This window comes from Mastacembelus armatus, chromosome 17, assembly GCF_900324485.2.
Source record: "Mastacembelus armatus chromosome 17, fMasArm1.2, whole genome shotgun sequence".
NCBI lineage: Eukaryota > Metazoa > Chordata > Actinopteri > Synbranchiformes > Mastacembelidae > Mastacembelus > Mastacembelus armatus.
This window is the reverse complement of record NC_046649.1, coordinates 23,940,334-23,956,362: the sequence shown is the minus strand read 5'-3', so window position 1 is coordinate 23,956,362 and position 16,029 is coordinate 23,940,334. Positions and strand designations below refer to the sequence as shown.

General features: G+C 39.8%; 1 protein-coding gene and 2 pseudogenes across 1 annotated transcript; 1 reads left to right on the top strand and 2 right to left on the bottom strand.

Moving 5' to 3' along the window:
* Nucleotides 1–1,351: 1,351 nt before the first annotated feature.
* Nucleotides 1,352–3,378, bottom strand: LOC117152743 (uncharacterized). Its single transcript, XM_033325663.1, has 3 exons — nucleotides 2,890–3,378; nucleotides 1,762–2,070; nucleotides 1,352–1,639 (listed from the first exon to the last, which is right to left on the bottom strand). The coding sequence occupies exons 1-3, from the start codon at nucleotides 3,035–3,037 to the stop codon at nucleotides 1,479–1,481; spliced, it is 618 nt and encodes a 205-aa protein (XP_033181554.1). The 5' UTR covers nucleotides 3,038–3,378; the 3' UTR covers nucleotides 1,352–1,478.
* A 3,653-nt stretch (nucleotides 3,379–7,031) lies between these two features.
* LOC113134995 (immunoglobulin lambda-1 light chain-like) lies at nucleotides 7,032–10,352 on the bottom strand (annotated as a pseudogene).
* Nucleotides 10,353–10,811: 459 nt separating this feature from the next.
* On the top strand, nucleotides 10,812–14,830 carry LOC113134433 (immunoglobulin lambda-1 light chain-like; annotated as a pseudogene).
* Nucleotides 14,831–16,029: the final 1,199 nt, after the last annotated feature.

The window sequence follows — 16,029 nt, the reverse complement described above, 5'->3', positions numbered from 1 at the left end:
GTTTTCAGCAGCAGATATGAATCTGTTCTCAGTTTTCTTGTAACAAACTGCTGAGAGCGAATCAACACTTCCTTTCCTGCAGCAGACAGGCCGTGTGGGTTTCTGCCCTGCAGCCGCCTCACCGTTAGCTGTGGTTTTTCACCTTAATAACACAGTGACAGTTACAAATGGATGATGTAGTGATGAGAAGATAAGAAAGATGAAAGAGGAATCACACCTGCATAATAACTTGTACAAATATTTGTGATATTTTCTTAACTTGGCCCCAACTAGAACCCAATTAATTAATCCATGGACCCAATGTTCATTTTAAGGTTAGAACATCCAAACCAAAATAATTATTATTATTTTGACTATAAATAGTCATTTAATTTGTTGTTTTAACATTCAAGCTAAGAATTGGTTGTAAATATTATTTAAGATTTATCTTAAAGTATCATTTGTGAACATATAATCTTTTTTTCTAAGTAATTGTGTCTTTCAGTCTTGAAATATGTTAAAAAATACAAAAATAAACGAGATATTAAAACCTAAAATTGACACAATAAATATACCAGTCGATTTTGTGTGTAACTCTAAATTGTGTTTGAATGAAACTTGTGAAGCTGCTGCTTCAAAGTGGTCACTTTCTCACAAACTCCTCTAAAAACAGTTCTGATCATCTAAATGAGAACATGTACAGCTGATGCTTCAGAATCACAGCAATGGCTCCATGTTTGGTTCAGGGTGGACTACAACATTTTGTTGTTGGTTTTCGAAGCTTTACATGGATCAAACCTTTAGTATCTAGTCCAGTCCCTTCGATATCTGCTCCACTGAAGCTCTTACACTTTTTAAGAAAAGTGTAAATGTTCTTCACAGTGAGTCTGCTGCTTACTTTGCTGTTTATTTGTTTGGTATGAAGTAAAATTTGATCAGCACATAGTTTTACATGCACACTTATACAATTATAAAAGGTGATTCATGTTGAAGATGTACATTTAAATCTATTTCCTGCGTGTTAATGTTTAGCCTGGTTGTGCAGCTGTGTGTTTTTGTACATTTGTTCAGCATAGTGACGAAATATTTCACAAACTAAATAAAACCAAGCTCAAATTATTTGTACATGTCAATACTGATGATTCTGTTTCTGATTTTTGTTATTAAGCAAACAGGAATTAGTCAAATCCAAGACATTTTGAAACCACAGATACTATAATTTTTTTGTTTATTAAAAATGTTAGCAAAAAAAAATGCTTTGACAATATTGTCAAACTTTACAGAACAGAATAAAAAAGGTACAAGAAAAAAATAGCACAACACATTTTTAAGCAGGTACTGATTTGCCTTTTCTACTGGTTTAAGTGCCTGAAATGATGATACACAACTGACAATTAAAATACATGTTATTTAAGAAAGCTGAATTCTGTTCTTTTGAAAAGTGATGAATGAGATGAAGGGATGAGATGTGATGGTGAGAAAAGGCGAGCAGAAAACAGTCAGTCAGCATGTGGGCAGCAGGTGGACGGTCCCTTGTTTCTGAGGCTCTTCAGCAGAGAGAGTCCACAGCAGTACAGCAGACTCTTCACTATCAGCACTGTGTACAGCAGACAGAGCAGCTTCACCCTGCACTGAGACTGGAAAGGATCCAGGGGAACCACTGCAACAGAAAAGGAATCAAACAGAAATCAGTCAGTCAGTCCTCTGCTGCTCTGCTCTGTTTGACAGCGTCTCCACATGAAGCTGAATCACTGCTGAACACAGTCACCAAGCCTTCATTACCTTGTTCTCTTTGGGCCTCCACTCTGCCCCCCTCGTGCTCCACGTAGCAGCGGTATTTATAAGTGTAGAAACTGTCCCGATCAACCAGCAGGATGGCGGCGGTGCGTCCCGACTCCCTGAGCTCCAGCTGCTCTCTCCCAGCAGAGGGCAGCTCCTCCAGCTGGCCGTTCTCCTTCTGTCTTTTCCAGGAGAACCGGACCAGGGGAGGAAACATGGCTGAGGCCAGACACAGCAGGGAGCTGTTCCCCTCCAGGTGGGCTCTGGATGCTGCTGGGTACACGCTCACCACAGGCTTCACTACCTGCTCATCTGAAGTTTGACAGCAGCAACAACAGCACAGACACACATTCCCACAGTCAACAGCAGCTTCCAGCACTGCACTGCATTCAGTCTGATCCTGGAAACTACATGGACTCTGATCACTAAAGTCCTCATCAATACAGCACAAAGATCACTGCATGGACTGGACTCAGCGTCTGTCATTATATGTCACATGTGAAATAAAACTTTGTCAACTTTTTCAATGTGCATAATATAATATAATATAATATAATATAATATAATATAATATAATATAATATAATATAATATAATATAATATAATATAATATAATATAGAAGCCAATCAGTGCACATTAATTACTTCATCAACACAAGTTCATATCAGAAAACACTAAATATAATATAGTTCTCACTTATGAAATACATAATACTATATCTTCAATTATGTTTTTGTTAAATTGGATGTGTTGTATCTAATACTTTGTGTTAAACCATCATGACAGTTTTAACAGTTTGCGTATTGTATATGGTTTCAAAACAAAACATTTTAGATATATATTATATGTTTTTGATTAAATGTGGGTTTCACGTCTTTAATTTGTTTTAGTAAAAATATTTCTGAACTACTGAGATGATGAAACGCTACATATAAAATGCTATATTTATTTTTGACAGAGATGAACAGTAAATTTAGCTCTGTCTTTTCACTCATTTGTCTATTTAACAGTGGCTGCAGAAAAACCTCTCAACTCACTATGAAAACAGTGAAGCTGCCAAAAATGACTTTAAACACATTTTTAACTTGTTCAACAAAACAACTAGAGGAAAATACATATTCAGTCTTACCTGTAACATACAGTTTTGTTCCAGAGCTAAGGACCTTCTGGTCGTCGTAGTAGTAGCGGTAGATCTCATAGTAATTCTCACCGTGAATGAGACTGGTACAAAAACCTTCTGCTGCTGAGTTTGACAGCTGAGGTGCACCAGTCCACATTTAGAACCAGTTTCATATTTCTACAATGGACTTAAACTCAGAAAATTAAAAAACCACATGCAAATATAGAAAACAGAACCATAAACAGCACTGCAGCATTTACAAACACTATCTCTTTTTTCAGTATTGGTTGTGTTTCTCTTTTCTTTGCCATAATTATTTGTTTTATCATTCTGAAAAGGTTTTTATTAACTATTTCTAACCTTGTATCTTATTTGGCCCACTTATTATTGGGGGAAGGACAGTGGCATCGCATTTCCCTGCTGCACGACAGGGGCTCTGTCAGTCTGCAACAGCTTCTAGCTTTCCTCCCCCCCTTCTCCACCAACAGCCATCAGGAACAGAGGCAGCCCCCGTCAGTGTCTCAACTTTTTCAAACACCTGTTGGGCCTATGCCACCTTCTCTTCTCTGAGCATCTTGGGTAATACTTCTGAGCATGGGCATGAATGGCACCACAGAAATGGACTTAACCTGTGTGGTGCTGATTGAAGCTACAGCCAGACAGAACCAAATGAGAAATGCTGCATCACAGGTGAATTGGGTGAAGGCTCATCATTTGATAGCCATGACCTGTAGGCAAATGGGCAAACTCCAATGTGCTTCTGATGTTACTGGAAACTCTGGTATCAAACCTTGGAAATTCCTTCCAAAAAACCTGTCTGATATCCGCAGGAAGTGGTCAATATTAAGTGGAAGTTGTTAACCTCTGCAAATTAAAGGTTAGATTTAGGAGTAGCGGTAGGGGCAGGTTTGGGGTCAGGGTGGGGGCTAGCTGAAGCATCATGATGACTCTCTATCAGGGAGAGCTAGGGTTGGAGTGAGGGGTTAGGGTTGGAGGTTATGTGGTTCACTGCTGAGTCTGGAGTTTGAAAGGAGAAAGAAAATGACAAACAGCTGAGTTTAATGCTGATCATTTATATTGTAATTTATAAAATGTATGTCAGATGAACAGCGTTTGGAGATGATATCTACACTATACCTGTATTAGATAGATAGATAGATAGATAGATAGATAGATAGATAGATAGATAGATAGATAGATAGATAGATAGATAGATAGATAGATAGATAGATAGATAGATAGATAGATAGATAGATAGATAGATAGATAGATCCCCCCATGGGGGAAATTCAGCCTGTTATCTTAGTGAACATGCTTGTTCTTTCATGTCAATGTAACAGCCTCCCAACACTTCAACACTTCTATCAAACCATGAAAACACATAGTCATTTCCTCTTTTGTCATATGAAACAGGCAACATTTTGCAAAGTGTTTGATTCTCTGGAAGTTTTAAAGTTTTCAGTGAGTTTATTAAAATCAAGTCATGAGTTTTAAAGGTTGTGAAGTGCTGTTGTTAACCCGATGGCTGTGGCAGCACTAGAGATTATTATCATGTAGGTGAAACATGTGACCCTGGGCTGTGGTTTACTGCTCTCTTCCTGTCACAAACACTGTTTGACATCTGTTGGTTTTTGTTCAGGCTGCAGGGATCATTTCTCACTGTGAAGGTCAAACTTCCAACAGGAGCAGTAGTAGGTGGCTGAATGATTGAGATGAATGTTCTGGATCTGTAACTCACAGCCGTTTTGTTTATTCACGGCTGAGAAATCATCTCCCTGAGTGTGATTGTATTCTGCTCTAACTTCACCATCACCCCTATCAATACGTAGAATCACTGTGAATGTTTCTGTGTCTTTCTTCTGGTACCAGTAAACCCATTCATCATTACAATGATCGGTTCCTCTGCAGCTGAATGAGACATTTTCACCAACTCTCCTGGTCAGAGATAACTGGTCCTGGATCAGCTCTCCTGACATGACAACCAGCGCTGTAGAGAAACAGACAGATGAAAGTCAGTGTGACAGTGTTTGTTACAGGTGGAGTTTGTTGGCTCCTGATTGGCTGGAAACACTCACCTGAACACAGACAGCACAGAGCAGAAGCTGGGAGGAAAAGCATTTTGTGCAGTGGTGTTTGCTCTGGTGAACCTGGGGAGAAGTGGCGCTCTGATGCAGCTGAGGCCAAACAAGGACGAGCTGTGAGATCAGATGTGGATCTCATGTTGTCTAATGGCTCCTCAAACTTCCCATCAGCCCCTGCGGCTCACAGATAAGGCTGCAGCTGCTGAGAGCTCTGCTCAAGCTGTTGTGTGGTTTTCTGTTTACTCTGAGGTTTTAAAGGGCAGAGCAGAAATTTGAAAGAAATGTTTCTAAAGCTTCAAACCAACACTGTTGTTTCTTTATGTCAATAAACAACAGTATCATCGGCGTAGAGTTGCATATCTACACTTTGAGACTGCTGTAAAATATCATTAACGCATCAGTTTTGAGATCAGGGGACTATTGATCCTTGTGCCACAGCCACTGGGAGTTCATTGTTGTTTTTAATACACTGCATCTTGTTGGATCCACATGGAGGCATTTGTCTCAGTGCTGCAGAATTAAAATTCAGACCAGGAGACCTTTAGAATTTCCTCGCTGACTATATCAGTTTAGATGAAGTCTCTTTTGTCTAGTCAAGGTTTTCTCTACTCTCTACAGACGAATCACTTTCAGTATCTTCTGAAGACAAACTGAACATATTGGAAACAAGCACTGTGTTCAGGTGTGCTGCCACTTGTTGAAAACTCTGAAAAACATGATACAAATGCAAAGAGGAAACACTAAAATAAAAAAAAAACATGTTACAGTAATCAAGTAACTATTAAATGCTTTTTATTTTGTACATAGCAGTTTTATTCAATTTTCCAGTTGAAAATACATGAGGGCAGTATAAACACTCGGAAAATTTAAAGACTTTTAATTAAATGTGTTATGAACTTGTGAAGAAAGAAAATGCAAAAGCAAAGTGCAAGAGTATTCTCACCATCACGCAGTTAAAGCAGGGGCCACAGCTGCCTTTACTCTGGGGCCATAACAGTGAGGGTGTTTTCTGTGTGGACTCTGATCTCTGCACAAACAAAGGCAGTTTAGGTTGGTTGGTGACTCTCACAATGATGTGCTGCAGTTAGGGCTGCATATCAGTCTGTCCACTTTCTGCTCAGCATTGAAAGACTGAAATATGTAATCACTGGTTGTGCTATAGTGTCCACCAGCAATCAAGTCACCATTCAGACTGATAACACATATTGGTGGACAATACACCAAGCCTGGGCCTTTGAGGCTGCTACAGTTTTCAGAACTAGATCTCAAAGCTCCATTGATTCATCTTTCTACATTCAGAATGAATCTAATGACTGTGTGTGAAGTCAAAGGGCAGACAGGGGTTTGTTCTCTTGGTGTGGAGTTCTTCTGCCCCCAAGTGGTTGTCAGTCGCTCTTCATCATTTAATTAATATATTTACTGTCTTTTATAGTTGGGTAAGTATGAATGTCAAATTATATGCTGATGATTAAGTTAAATCCATGTGAAGTTACATATAATAAATCATTTTAAAACTATTTGAAATGTATATTAATTTACAATTATACACAACAGCTGAAATTAGGAGATTAAATAGATTCGTAGAGTTAACGATTATAATTAGTAAATATTAAGATTTATTTTTATTCATATAACAAATACCAAAATGCTTCATAGGGAAATTTAATGTCAGCATAGCATCATCTATGAAAACACTGTTAAAATTAGAGTCAGGTAATAAAATTGCATCTTTAATTCAGCTCTGGATTGAGCTGGTTCTCTCACAGAGGCTTCCTGGAATGGCTCTTTAAGCAGAGTAGATGCTTGCAGCTGTCACTGTGTTATTAAAGTGAAAAACCACAGCTAACGGTGACGAGGCTGCAGGGCAGAAACCCACACGGCCTGTCTGCTGCAGGAAAGGAAGTGTTGATTCGCTCTCAGCAGTTTGTTATGAGACCACTGAGAATAAATTTATATCTGCTGCTGAAAACACTCAGCCCCCTCCATCGCTGTACTTTGACTCATTTTTTTCAGTAAGTCCTCCACCCACGCAGAGTCAAACTGAACCCACAGAGACGAACCACTGGGAGGTCACGTCCTTGGAGTTTTTAATGAGGATTTGAAGTTTTCAATCAAACTTTACATTTTCAACTTGCCATTGCCAACAGGTGTTGTTGTTCATCAGTACCCCAGTGTGACATGGATGTTTTCTTATCAGACGTCTCTAAAACTTGTACAAGGTTAAAGAACTGTATTCAAGCAAATTAGATACTGTTCAGGCGAGCAGAAAACAGTCAGTAAGTATGTGAGCAGCAGGTGGACGGTCCCTTGTTTCTAAGACTCATCAGCAGAGAGAGTCCACAGCAGTACAGCAGACTCTTCACTATCAGCACTGTGTACAGCAGACAGAGCAGCTTCACCCTGCACTGAGACTGGAAAGGATCCAGAGGATCCAGGGGAACCACTGCAACAGAAAAGGAATCAAACAGAAATCAGTCAGTCAGTCCTCTGGTGCTCTGCTCTGTTTGACAGCGTCTCCACATGAAGCTGAATCACTGCTGAACACAGTCACCAAGCCTTCATTACCTTGTTCTCTTTGGGCCTCCACTCTGCCCCCCTCGTGCTCCACGTAGCAGCGGTATTTATAAGTGTAGAAACTGTCCCGATCAACCAGCAGGATGGTGGCGGTGTGTCCCGACTCCCTGAGCTCCAGCTGCTCTCTCCCAGCAGAGGGCAGCTCCTCCAGCTGGCCGTTCTCCTTCTGTCTTTTCCAGGAGAACCGGACCAGGGGAGGAAACATGGCTGAGGCCAGACACAGCAGGGAGCTCTTCCCCTCCAGGTGGGCTCTGGATGCTGCTGGGTACACGCTCACCACAGGCTTCACTACCTGCTCATCTGAAGTTTGACAGCAGCAACAAGCAGCACAGACACACATTCCCACAGTCAACAGCAGCTTCCAGCACTGCACTGCATTCAGTCTGATCCTGGAAACTACATGGACTCTGATCACTAAAGTCCTCATCAATACAGCACAAAGATCACTGCATGGACTGGACTCAGCTTCATAGTAAACACAGTTCACATCCACTGTCATTATATGTCACGTGAAATAAAAATATACACTGTACAGGAAAATAATATCATAAAATGTATTATAAAAACGTTTTGAATATTAAATACATTTTCACAACAATGATAACATTTTTCAATATTTATCATCATATAAACAAATCAGTTATTATATTATAATAAATGAAATATTTGCTATTTTTTGTAACTATGTTTTTTGCTATTTGCATATTTTTAAACATGAATCACCATTTAAACAATTCTATTTATAATATTATAGCTATATTTCTATATAAATACTTAATAAAACTCATGTTTTGTATCTGATACACTAAATTTACATAAATATATTTACTAGCTTTGCTAAGAATCATGTTTATTCATTATGAGACCATTTTTCTTTTATTTTTGTAGATAACAATGGTTTTGTTTAAATGTTTGTGTGTTTTAATAAAACCTAAAAGTTCTGAGTTACTAAAATGACAGAATTTTTTTTTTCTCATGGAAAACTGAAGTTGTATCTTGTCATATTTTTCTTATTTAACAGCAGCAGCAGAGGAATTCTCAATTAATGATGAAAAATAGCAGCAGAAAGTGAAAACATTTTCAACTTGTTCATTGAAACTGAAAGAAAATGAATCTTCAGTCTTACCTGTTACATACAGTTTTGTCCCAGAGCCTAAGATGCAGTAGTCTTCATGGTAGGACTGGAAATACTTATAGTAATTCCCACAGCAACAAAGGCTGATACAAAAACCTGCTGCTGCTGAATGTGTCAGCTGAGGTGCACCAGTCCAATGTATGAACCAGGCTCATATTTCTACAGTGGACTTGAACCTTACCAGAACAAATACAAATCTAGAAAAGAGAAAGAAAAACAAAACAGCCTTTATGAAAAATGTTGTTTTTATTCATTTAGTTGAGCTTTTGTTTTCTTTGCTCATGTTAGACCTGGACTGCTGGATTTCTTTTTTACATTATTTATGTTTTATAATTATATGAAATGTCTATTTAATTTTTTTCCAGCCTTTTATTAGGTTGTTGGGGGAAAGGACAGCAGGGCTTTGCTGGGGAGTGACGGTAGCAGGGACATAGTCCAGCAAGCATGGATTGAGCTGGACCAGATCTGTGATCTAATGGTACGTTCCCAAAGTAGCTGCTGCACCAGATTCCACATATCTACATCCATAAATTTATGCTGTGTCTCATATTTTCTCAGTCACTTCGAAGACTGGCAGCTCAGGCTCTGAGCAGCATGTTCAAAATATCATTAATAGGTCTATATCACTGCAGTAGTCAGGAGACCCAACACTGATCCCTGTGGTACACCCATTGGGAGTTCATCCTTGTCCTGGTCCTGGTTTTTTGCTTGTTGGTTCTGCATTGTTTACTGAGGCATTGTTTTCACTAATATATGGGTTTGACATGTTGAAGCTCTTTATGCTTTCATCTGGAGCATGTTTAGATTTGATTTTTAGTTTTGATATTTATGTTAGTCCCCTTTCTCATAACTGTGTAAAAAAAAAAGCAATTAGTTTAAAAATACATTGAAATATACCTAAAATAAATCCTGATACCAGTACATAAACAGTGGCTGAGATGGAGGTGAAACATGTGACCCTGGGCTGTGGTTTACTGCTCTCTTCCTGTCACAAACACTGTTTGACATCTGTTGGTTTTTGTTCAAGCTGCAGGGATCATTTCTCACTGTGAAGGTCAAATTTGACACAGTGACAGTAGTAGGTGGCTGAATGATTGAGATTAATGTTCTGAATCTGCAGCTCACAGATGTTCTGTTTATTCACAGCTGAAAAATCATCTTTATCAGGATGATTGTAATCTGTGCTGACTTCACCATCACGCCTATCAATACGTAGAATCACTCTGAATGTTTCTGTCTCTTTCTTCTGGTACCAGAATACCCATGTGTCATCACACTGGTCAGTTCCTGCACAGCTGAATGAGACAGTTTGACCAGCTCTCCTGGTCAGAGATAACTGGTCCTGGATCAGCTCTGCTGCCATGACAACCAGCGCTGTAGAGAAACAGACAGATGAAGGTCAGTGTGACAGTGTTTGTTACAGGTGGAGTTTGTTGGCTCCTGATTGGCTGGAAACACTCACCTGAACACAGACAGCACAGAGCAGCAGCTGGGAGGAAAAGCATTTTGTGCAGTGGTGTTTCCTCTGGTGAACCTGGGGAGAAGTGGCGCTTTGATGCAGCTGAGGCCAAACAAGGACGAGCTGTGAGATCAGACGAGGACCACGTGGTTTCTAACGGGTCCTCAGACCTCCCATCAGCCCCTGGGGCCCACAGATAGGGCTGCAGCTGCTGATTGACAGCTCAGCTGTCTGTTGTGTGGTTTTCTGAGTTCTGAAATTTAATGTGGATGTCTCAGAAGATTCAAACATTGTTTTTTTTTTTCATGTGTGTAAACAACAGTATCGTAGGCGTAGAGTCAATCTGTGACACTGCTGCAAAATATCATTAATAGGTCTATATCACTTCAGGGGTCAGGGGACCCAACACTGATTCCTGTGGCACACCCACTGGTAGTTCATCCTTGTCCATTTTTGCCCTGTTGGTTCTGCATTGTTTACTGAGGCATTGTTTTCACTAACATCTGACTTTGACATGTTAAAACTTTGCAGTAACACATCAAAATGTCAGCAGTGAAGCAGTGCCTGTTATCAGACAGCTGTTTTTTCTGTGGGCCCCAGGGGCTGATGGAAGGTCTGAGGACCCGCTAGAAACCACGTGGTCCTCGTCTGATCTCACAGCTCGTCCTTGTTTGGCCTCAGCTGCATCAGAGTGCCACTTCTCCCCAGGTTCACCAGAGGAAACACCACTGCACAAAATGCTTTTCCTCCCAGCTGCTGCTCTGTGCTGTCTGTGTTCAGGTGAGTGTTTCCAGCCAATCAGGAGCCAACAAACTCCACCTGGAACAAACACTGTCACACTGACCTTCATCTGTCTGTTTCTCTACAGCGCTGGTTGTCATGGCAGCAGAGCTGATCCAGGATCAGTTATCTCTGACCAGGAGAGCTGGTCAAACTGTCTCATTCAGCTGTGCAGGAACTGACCAGTGTGATACTTATGTTTACTGGTACCAGAAAAAAGAGGCAGAAACATTCACAATGATTCTTGATATTCGCAGAAATACTGGTGACATAGATAAAAGGTACAACCATCCTCAGAAAGATGATTTCTCAGCTTGGATGAAACAGAACGGCTGTGAGCTGCAGATTCAGGAAGTTAAACCCTCTCATGCAGCCACCTACTACTGCTCCTGTTGGAAGGATGACTCCCACAGTGAGAAATGATCCCTGCAGCCTGAACAAAAACCAACAGATGTCAAACAGTGTTTGTGACAGGAAGAGAGCAGTAAACCACAGCCCAGGGTCACATGTTTCTATACTGTTGTCTGGATCTACTCTATATTTATTGATATTTTTACCACATATTTTGGAGGCTTTGTGTTCATTCCAAGTAGTAAGGATACAAAAGAAATACACAAGCACAACAATAAATGAAGATAAAACAATGAAACTAAATGCATAATATCACATCACACATAACAGCTCTAAATTTACAAATAAACAAAGTTAAAATAACACAATAAAAGCTGGATCAGTGACAAACACAAATTCAAATCTGATGAGGCTCCAAACCAGAATTTGAGATGAACATTAACATGAGTCTGCAGCCATGCTACATACTAATTAATGTCATTGGTGCTGCAGGTATTTGTTGATAAACCAAAGTGTTGGACACATTCAAATGTCGACCTGATGGTGGCGCTGGATGAAAAGTCCGAGGGTCAGCAAAGTTATTACGGTTCATCCTGAGGGGAACATGAACGTGTGAAGCAGCTGAAATAGTTGTTGAGATGTTTCAGTCTGGACAATAAAGAGAAGAAAAGCAGAGACAGTCGTGTTGATCTGAACATTAGAGAAACACATGATGGAGCTGAAACATGAAACTGGTTCATAATCTGGACTGGTTCACCTCAGCTGACACATTCAGCTGCACCAGGTTTTTGTTGCACTCTCTCTCACTGTGGTACTATGACCACTACAACAACTACTACGACGACTGGTGCCTCATCTTTGGCTCTGGGACTAAACTGGTTGTAACAGGTAAGAACAAACTTTCCTTTCCCTTCAGCTGTTTTATTGTGACGTGTAAAATGTGTTTAAAGTCAGTTTCTGCTGCTTCAGACTTTCCATGTTTTTGTTGCCTTTTGTTTATGAAAGAAGGACGATATAAGGTTTGAGCTAAAGCCCAGCACACACAGGAAGGCCACTGTGATGGTAACTATTATCAATGGTATTTGATTATATTCAATATTATTTTGTGAATATTGATGTCTGTTGTGGCTGTGATTCATGTTAAAAATAGAAAAAACTGTGTTTGAAGTGATTGTTTTCTACACATATTATCTAATACAGATCACAGCGTTGCTTGTTTTTTAACCTTTACCAGACAACAAACGGTGAAACTGTTTCTTAATTACCTTGAACATGTAATTCATGTCTTAGTTATCTTCTCCTGTCTTGATGACTGCAGTGGCCTCTACCAAGGTCTATGCAAATCCTCCCTGTTCCATTTACAGTTGGTCCAAAATGCAGCTGCTCGTAACAAACACCAATAATCAGTTTTGCATTAGCCCTGTCTTGGACTCATGTGCCCCGTCATCTATACAGTTGATTTGAAACTTGTAGTATTTGTGTTTGACCACTGCATGATCTCAACCCCCACTGCCCAACAGACTTAGTGCCCCCTAGGAAATTCAATAGGACACTTCGTACCTTTAACCTTCAGCTTTTACAGGCTGTTTGCATCTATAGACCGCAAGACGTGAAACTCTGCTGAATTAACATGTAATTCATGTCTTAGTTATGTAATTAATTAAATTAAATCAAAATTCTTATTTTTTTTTCTTTGAGCTTGTTTTGAATATTAGTGGAACTTTGAAGGGTCAGGTCACATATTAATTTATTTGTTAATATGAATTATTTTAATCAGGATTCATATGACACCTGTGCTTTTTTTGCTGTTTTACAGTGTTTAGCACTTTGCTGAAAGTGGTATATAAATCAACTCTGAGTTTGGTTGTAGTGACATTAATTTTGTGTGACGGTAAATATATAATTAATTAGAATATTACCATAATACCACAATAATATAGAAGAAATACTTCCTCTGTATATTTTGAAAATGTTTTATTAGCACTAAAAATAATGTAAATTTTGCTGAATGGACTTTATACTGGGAGGCCTGGCAGTTAAGTGATTTTGCACTGTGGCCTCATGGCAGCAGGTTGTGGGTCTGAACCCAGGTGGACCCGGGGCCTTTCTGTGTGGAGTCTGCATGTTGTCCCCGTGTCTGTGTGGGTTTTCTCCTCCCACAGTCCAAACTCATGCAGGTCAGGATTAGGGTCTGAACCCAGGTGGACCCGGGGCCTTTCTGTGTGGAGTCTGCATGTTGTCCCCGTGTCTGTGTGGGTTTTCTCCTCCCACAGTCCAAACTCATGCAGGTCAGGATTAGGGTCTGAACCCAGGTGGACCCGGGGCCTTTCTGTGTGGAGTCTGCATGTTGTCCCCGTGTCTGTGTGGGTTTTCTCCTCCCACAGTCCAAACACATGCAGGACCCTGCCTCTCACCCACTACATGCTGGGATTGGCCCACGTGACCCTGGATGTTGTGGGATAAACTGTTGTTGATGGATGATAGATGGAACTTTGCACATTCATAAAATATCATACATGTTAATTTTATTTAAATTCAGATGAGCAGGTAGTGAAGCCTGTGGTGAGCGTGTACCCAGCAGCATCCAGAGCCCACCTAGAGGGGAAGAGCTCCCTGCTGTGTCTGGCCTCAGCCATGTTTCCTCCTCTGGTCTGGTTCTCCTGGAAAAGACAGAAGGAGAACGGCCAGCTGGAGGAGCTGCCCCCTGATGAGAGAGAGCAGCTGGAGCTCAGGGAGTCGGGACGCACCACCGCCATCCTGCTGGTTGATCGGGACAGTTTCTACACTTATAAATACCGCTGCTACGTGGAGCACGAGGGGGGCAGAGTGGAGGCCCACACAGAACAAGGTAATGAAGGCTTGGTGACTGTGTTCAGCAGTGATTCAGCTTCATGTGGAGACGCTGCACAAACACAGCAGAGCACCAGAGGACTGTCTGACTGATTTCTGTTTGATTCCTTTTCTGTTGCAGTGGTTCCCCTGGATCCTTTCCAGTCTCAGTGCAGGGTGAAGCTGCTCTGTCTGCTGTACACAGTGCTGATAGTGAAGAGTCTGCTGTACTGCTGTGGACTCTCTCTGCTGAAGAGCCTCAGAAACAAGGGACCGTCCACCTGCTGCTCACATGCTGACTGACTGTTCTGTATTTCATGATATTTATAACTTTGCATAATCACCATTTAAGCTGATATGGTTTCACTGATTATATGTTTTTATGTACATGCTAAAAACAGTCATGCTAGCAGGAGACTGAAAAGCCCCTTTCAGACAGAAAGTGAAATATACTGGACTCACCACAAGACAGTGATGCTTTAAACAAAATAGAACATAAGACAGAGCTGCTTACATGCTTTCTTTTATGGGGGGTGGGAGGGCAAACACAGCATATATGCGCATATACTATATATTGTCATTCACTTAGTAACATTTTGCTAATATTAGTTATTTATATTGCCTTGAAATGTGACTTGTAAATACTAGAAAATAACGCTGGATTGTTAAATGCTTGGTAGATATTTCATTGGAGTATTTTTTGTTTGTTTTGTAACAGTTTAAATAAACAGATAAATCAGAGTGGTTGTGTTTTGTAAATATCCCTGTTTTATAGAAATCAGTCTCCCTTCACAGCAAATAATCACTAACTGAAATGATTTTGTTGACTGGTTGTAATTAGCTCTCAATACACATTCACACATTGTCAAGAACAAATGTACAGGCTGGTACAAATATAAGCACACATCTACACAACACAACAGTATTAAACTTAAACGTTTAGCTAAAATATAGAAGCTAACAGGAGTAGGTGTACCACCAGGTTTAGTGCTGGGCACCCTGATCATTTTGGTTAAATATTAATCACCTTTTATTATTGTCTCATTTCGGGATGTAAAACTCTATGCTGATGACACTGGTGTTTACATGCATGAACAAACAACAAAAGAAGCTTAAACTTAAAACTGCATTTGTTATAAAAATGACACAATAAACTCATAAGTCATGTTTAGATATTACAAACATTAAGGCACACCGGAGTCCTACCTTTGTACATGTAGGACTAACCAATTAACCAACCATTAATATAAGATCTGCAACCCAAGACGTACTTGTAATTAAAACTGACCTTAACACAGTTGCTTAATTTAAAGTGATTTAAATGAGTTGTACTTGACAGTTGGTTTTAACAGCCTTACATTAAATTAATGTCTCATTTGCTTTATTTATACAGTAACAACATTAATGTGGATTTCTCACATAAAATAATGAATGTTTAATTTAATAAAACCAATTTAACAGCTGGATCATGAGGGTACGTTCAGATCACAGAATACCCTTACACATAATTTTGACAGGATACCCAACCCGATGCAGGACTGTGATGGACATCATGGGTCTATAAATATCTTATTATGTTATGAATTGGGTTTAGATTGAAGACATTGTTAAATTGCCCCCCTTAATTAATTTAAGTGCCATTATTGTGTAAGTTCACTAAATAATAATTCAATATCAGGATATAATTTCCCACTGACAGAAAATGTGATCAAATATTTAACCTGCACATTTTAAACCCTTTTTCACTGAAGTAGTGCACTGGTTATGAAGCAAAGTAATGCAACAGCGACATCTTCAGTTAATGTGTTGTACATATCAGTACAACAGCATGAGCAGCCCAATGCACAACTGTTACACTGTAGTTATGTTTGTAAGTAAAAATTAACTTGAACCATAAAAACATTTTAATCACATGACATTTAACCAAAAATGGTTTAATG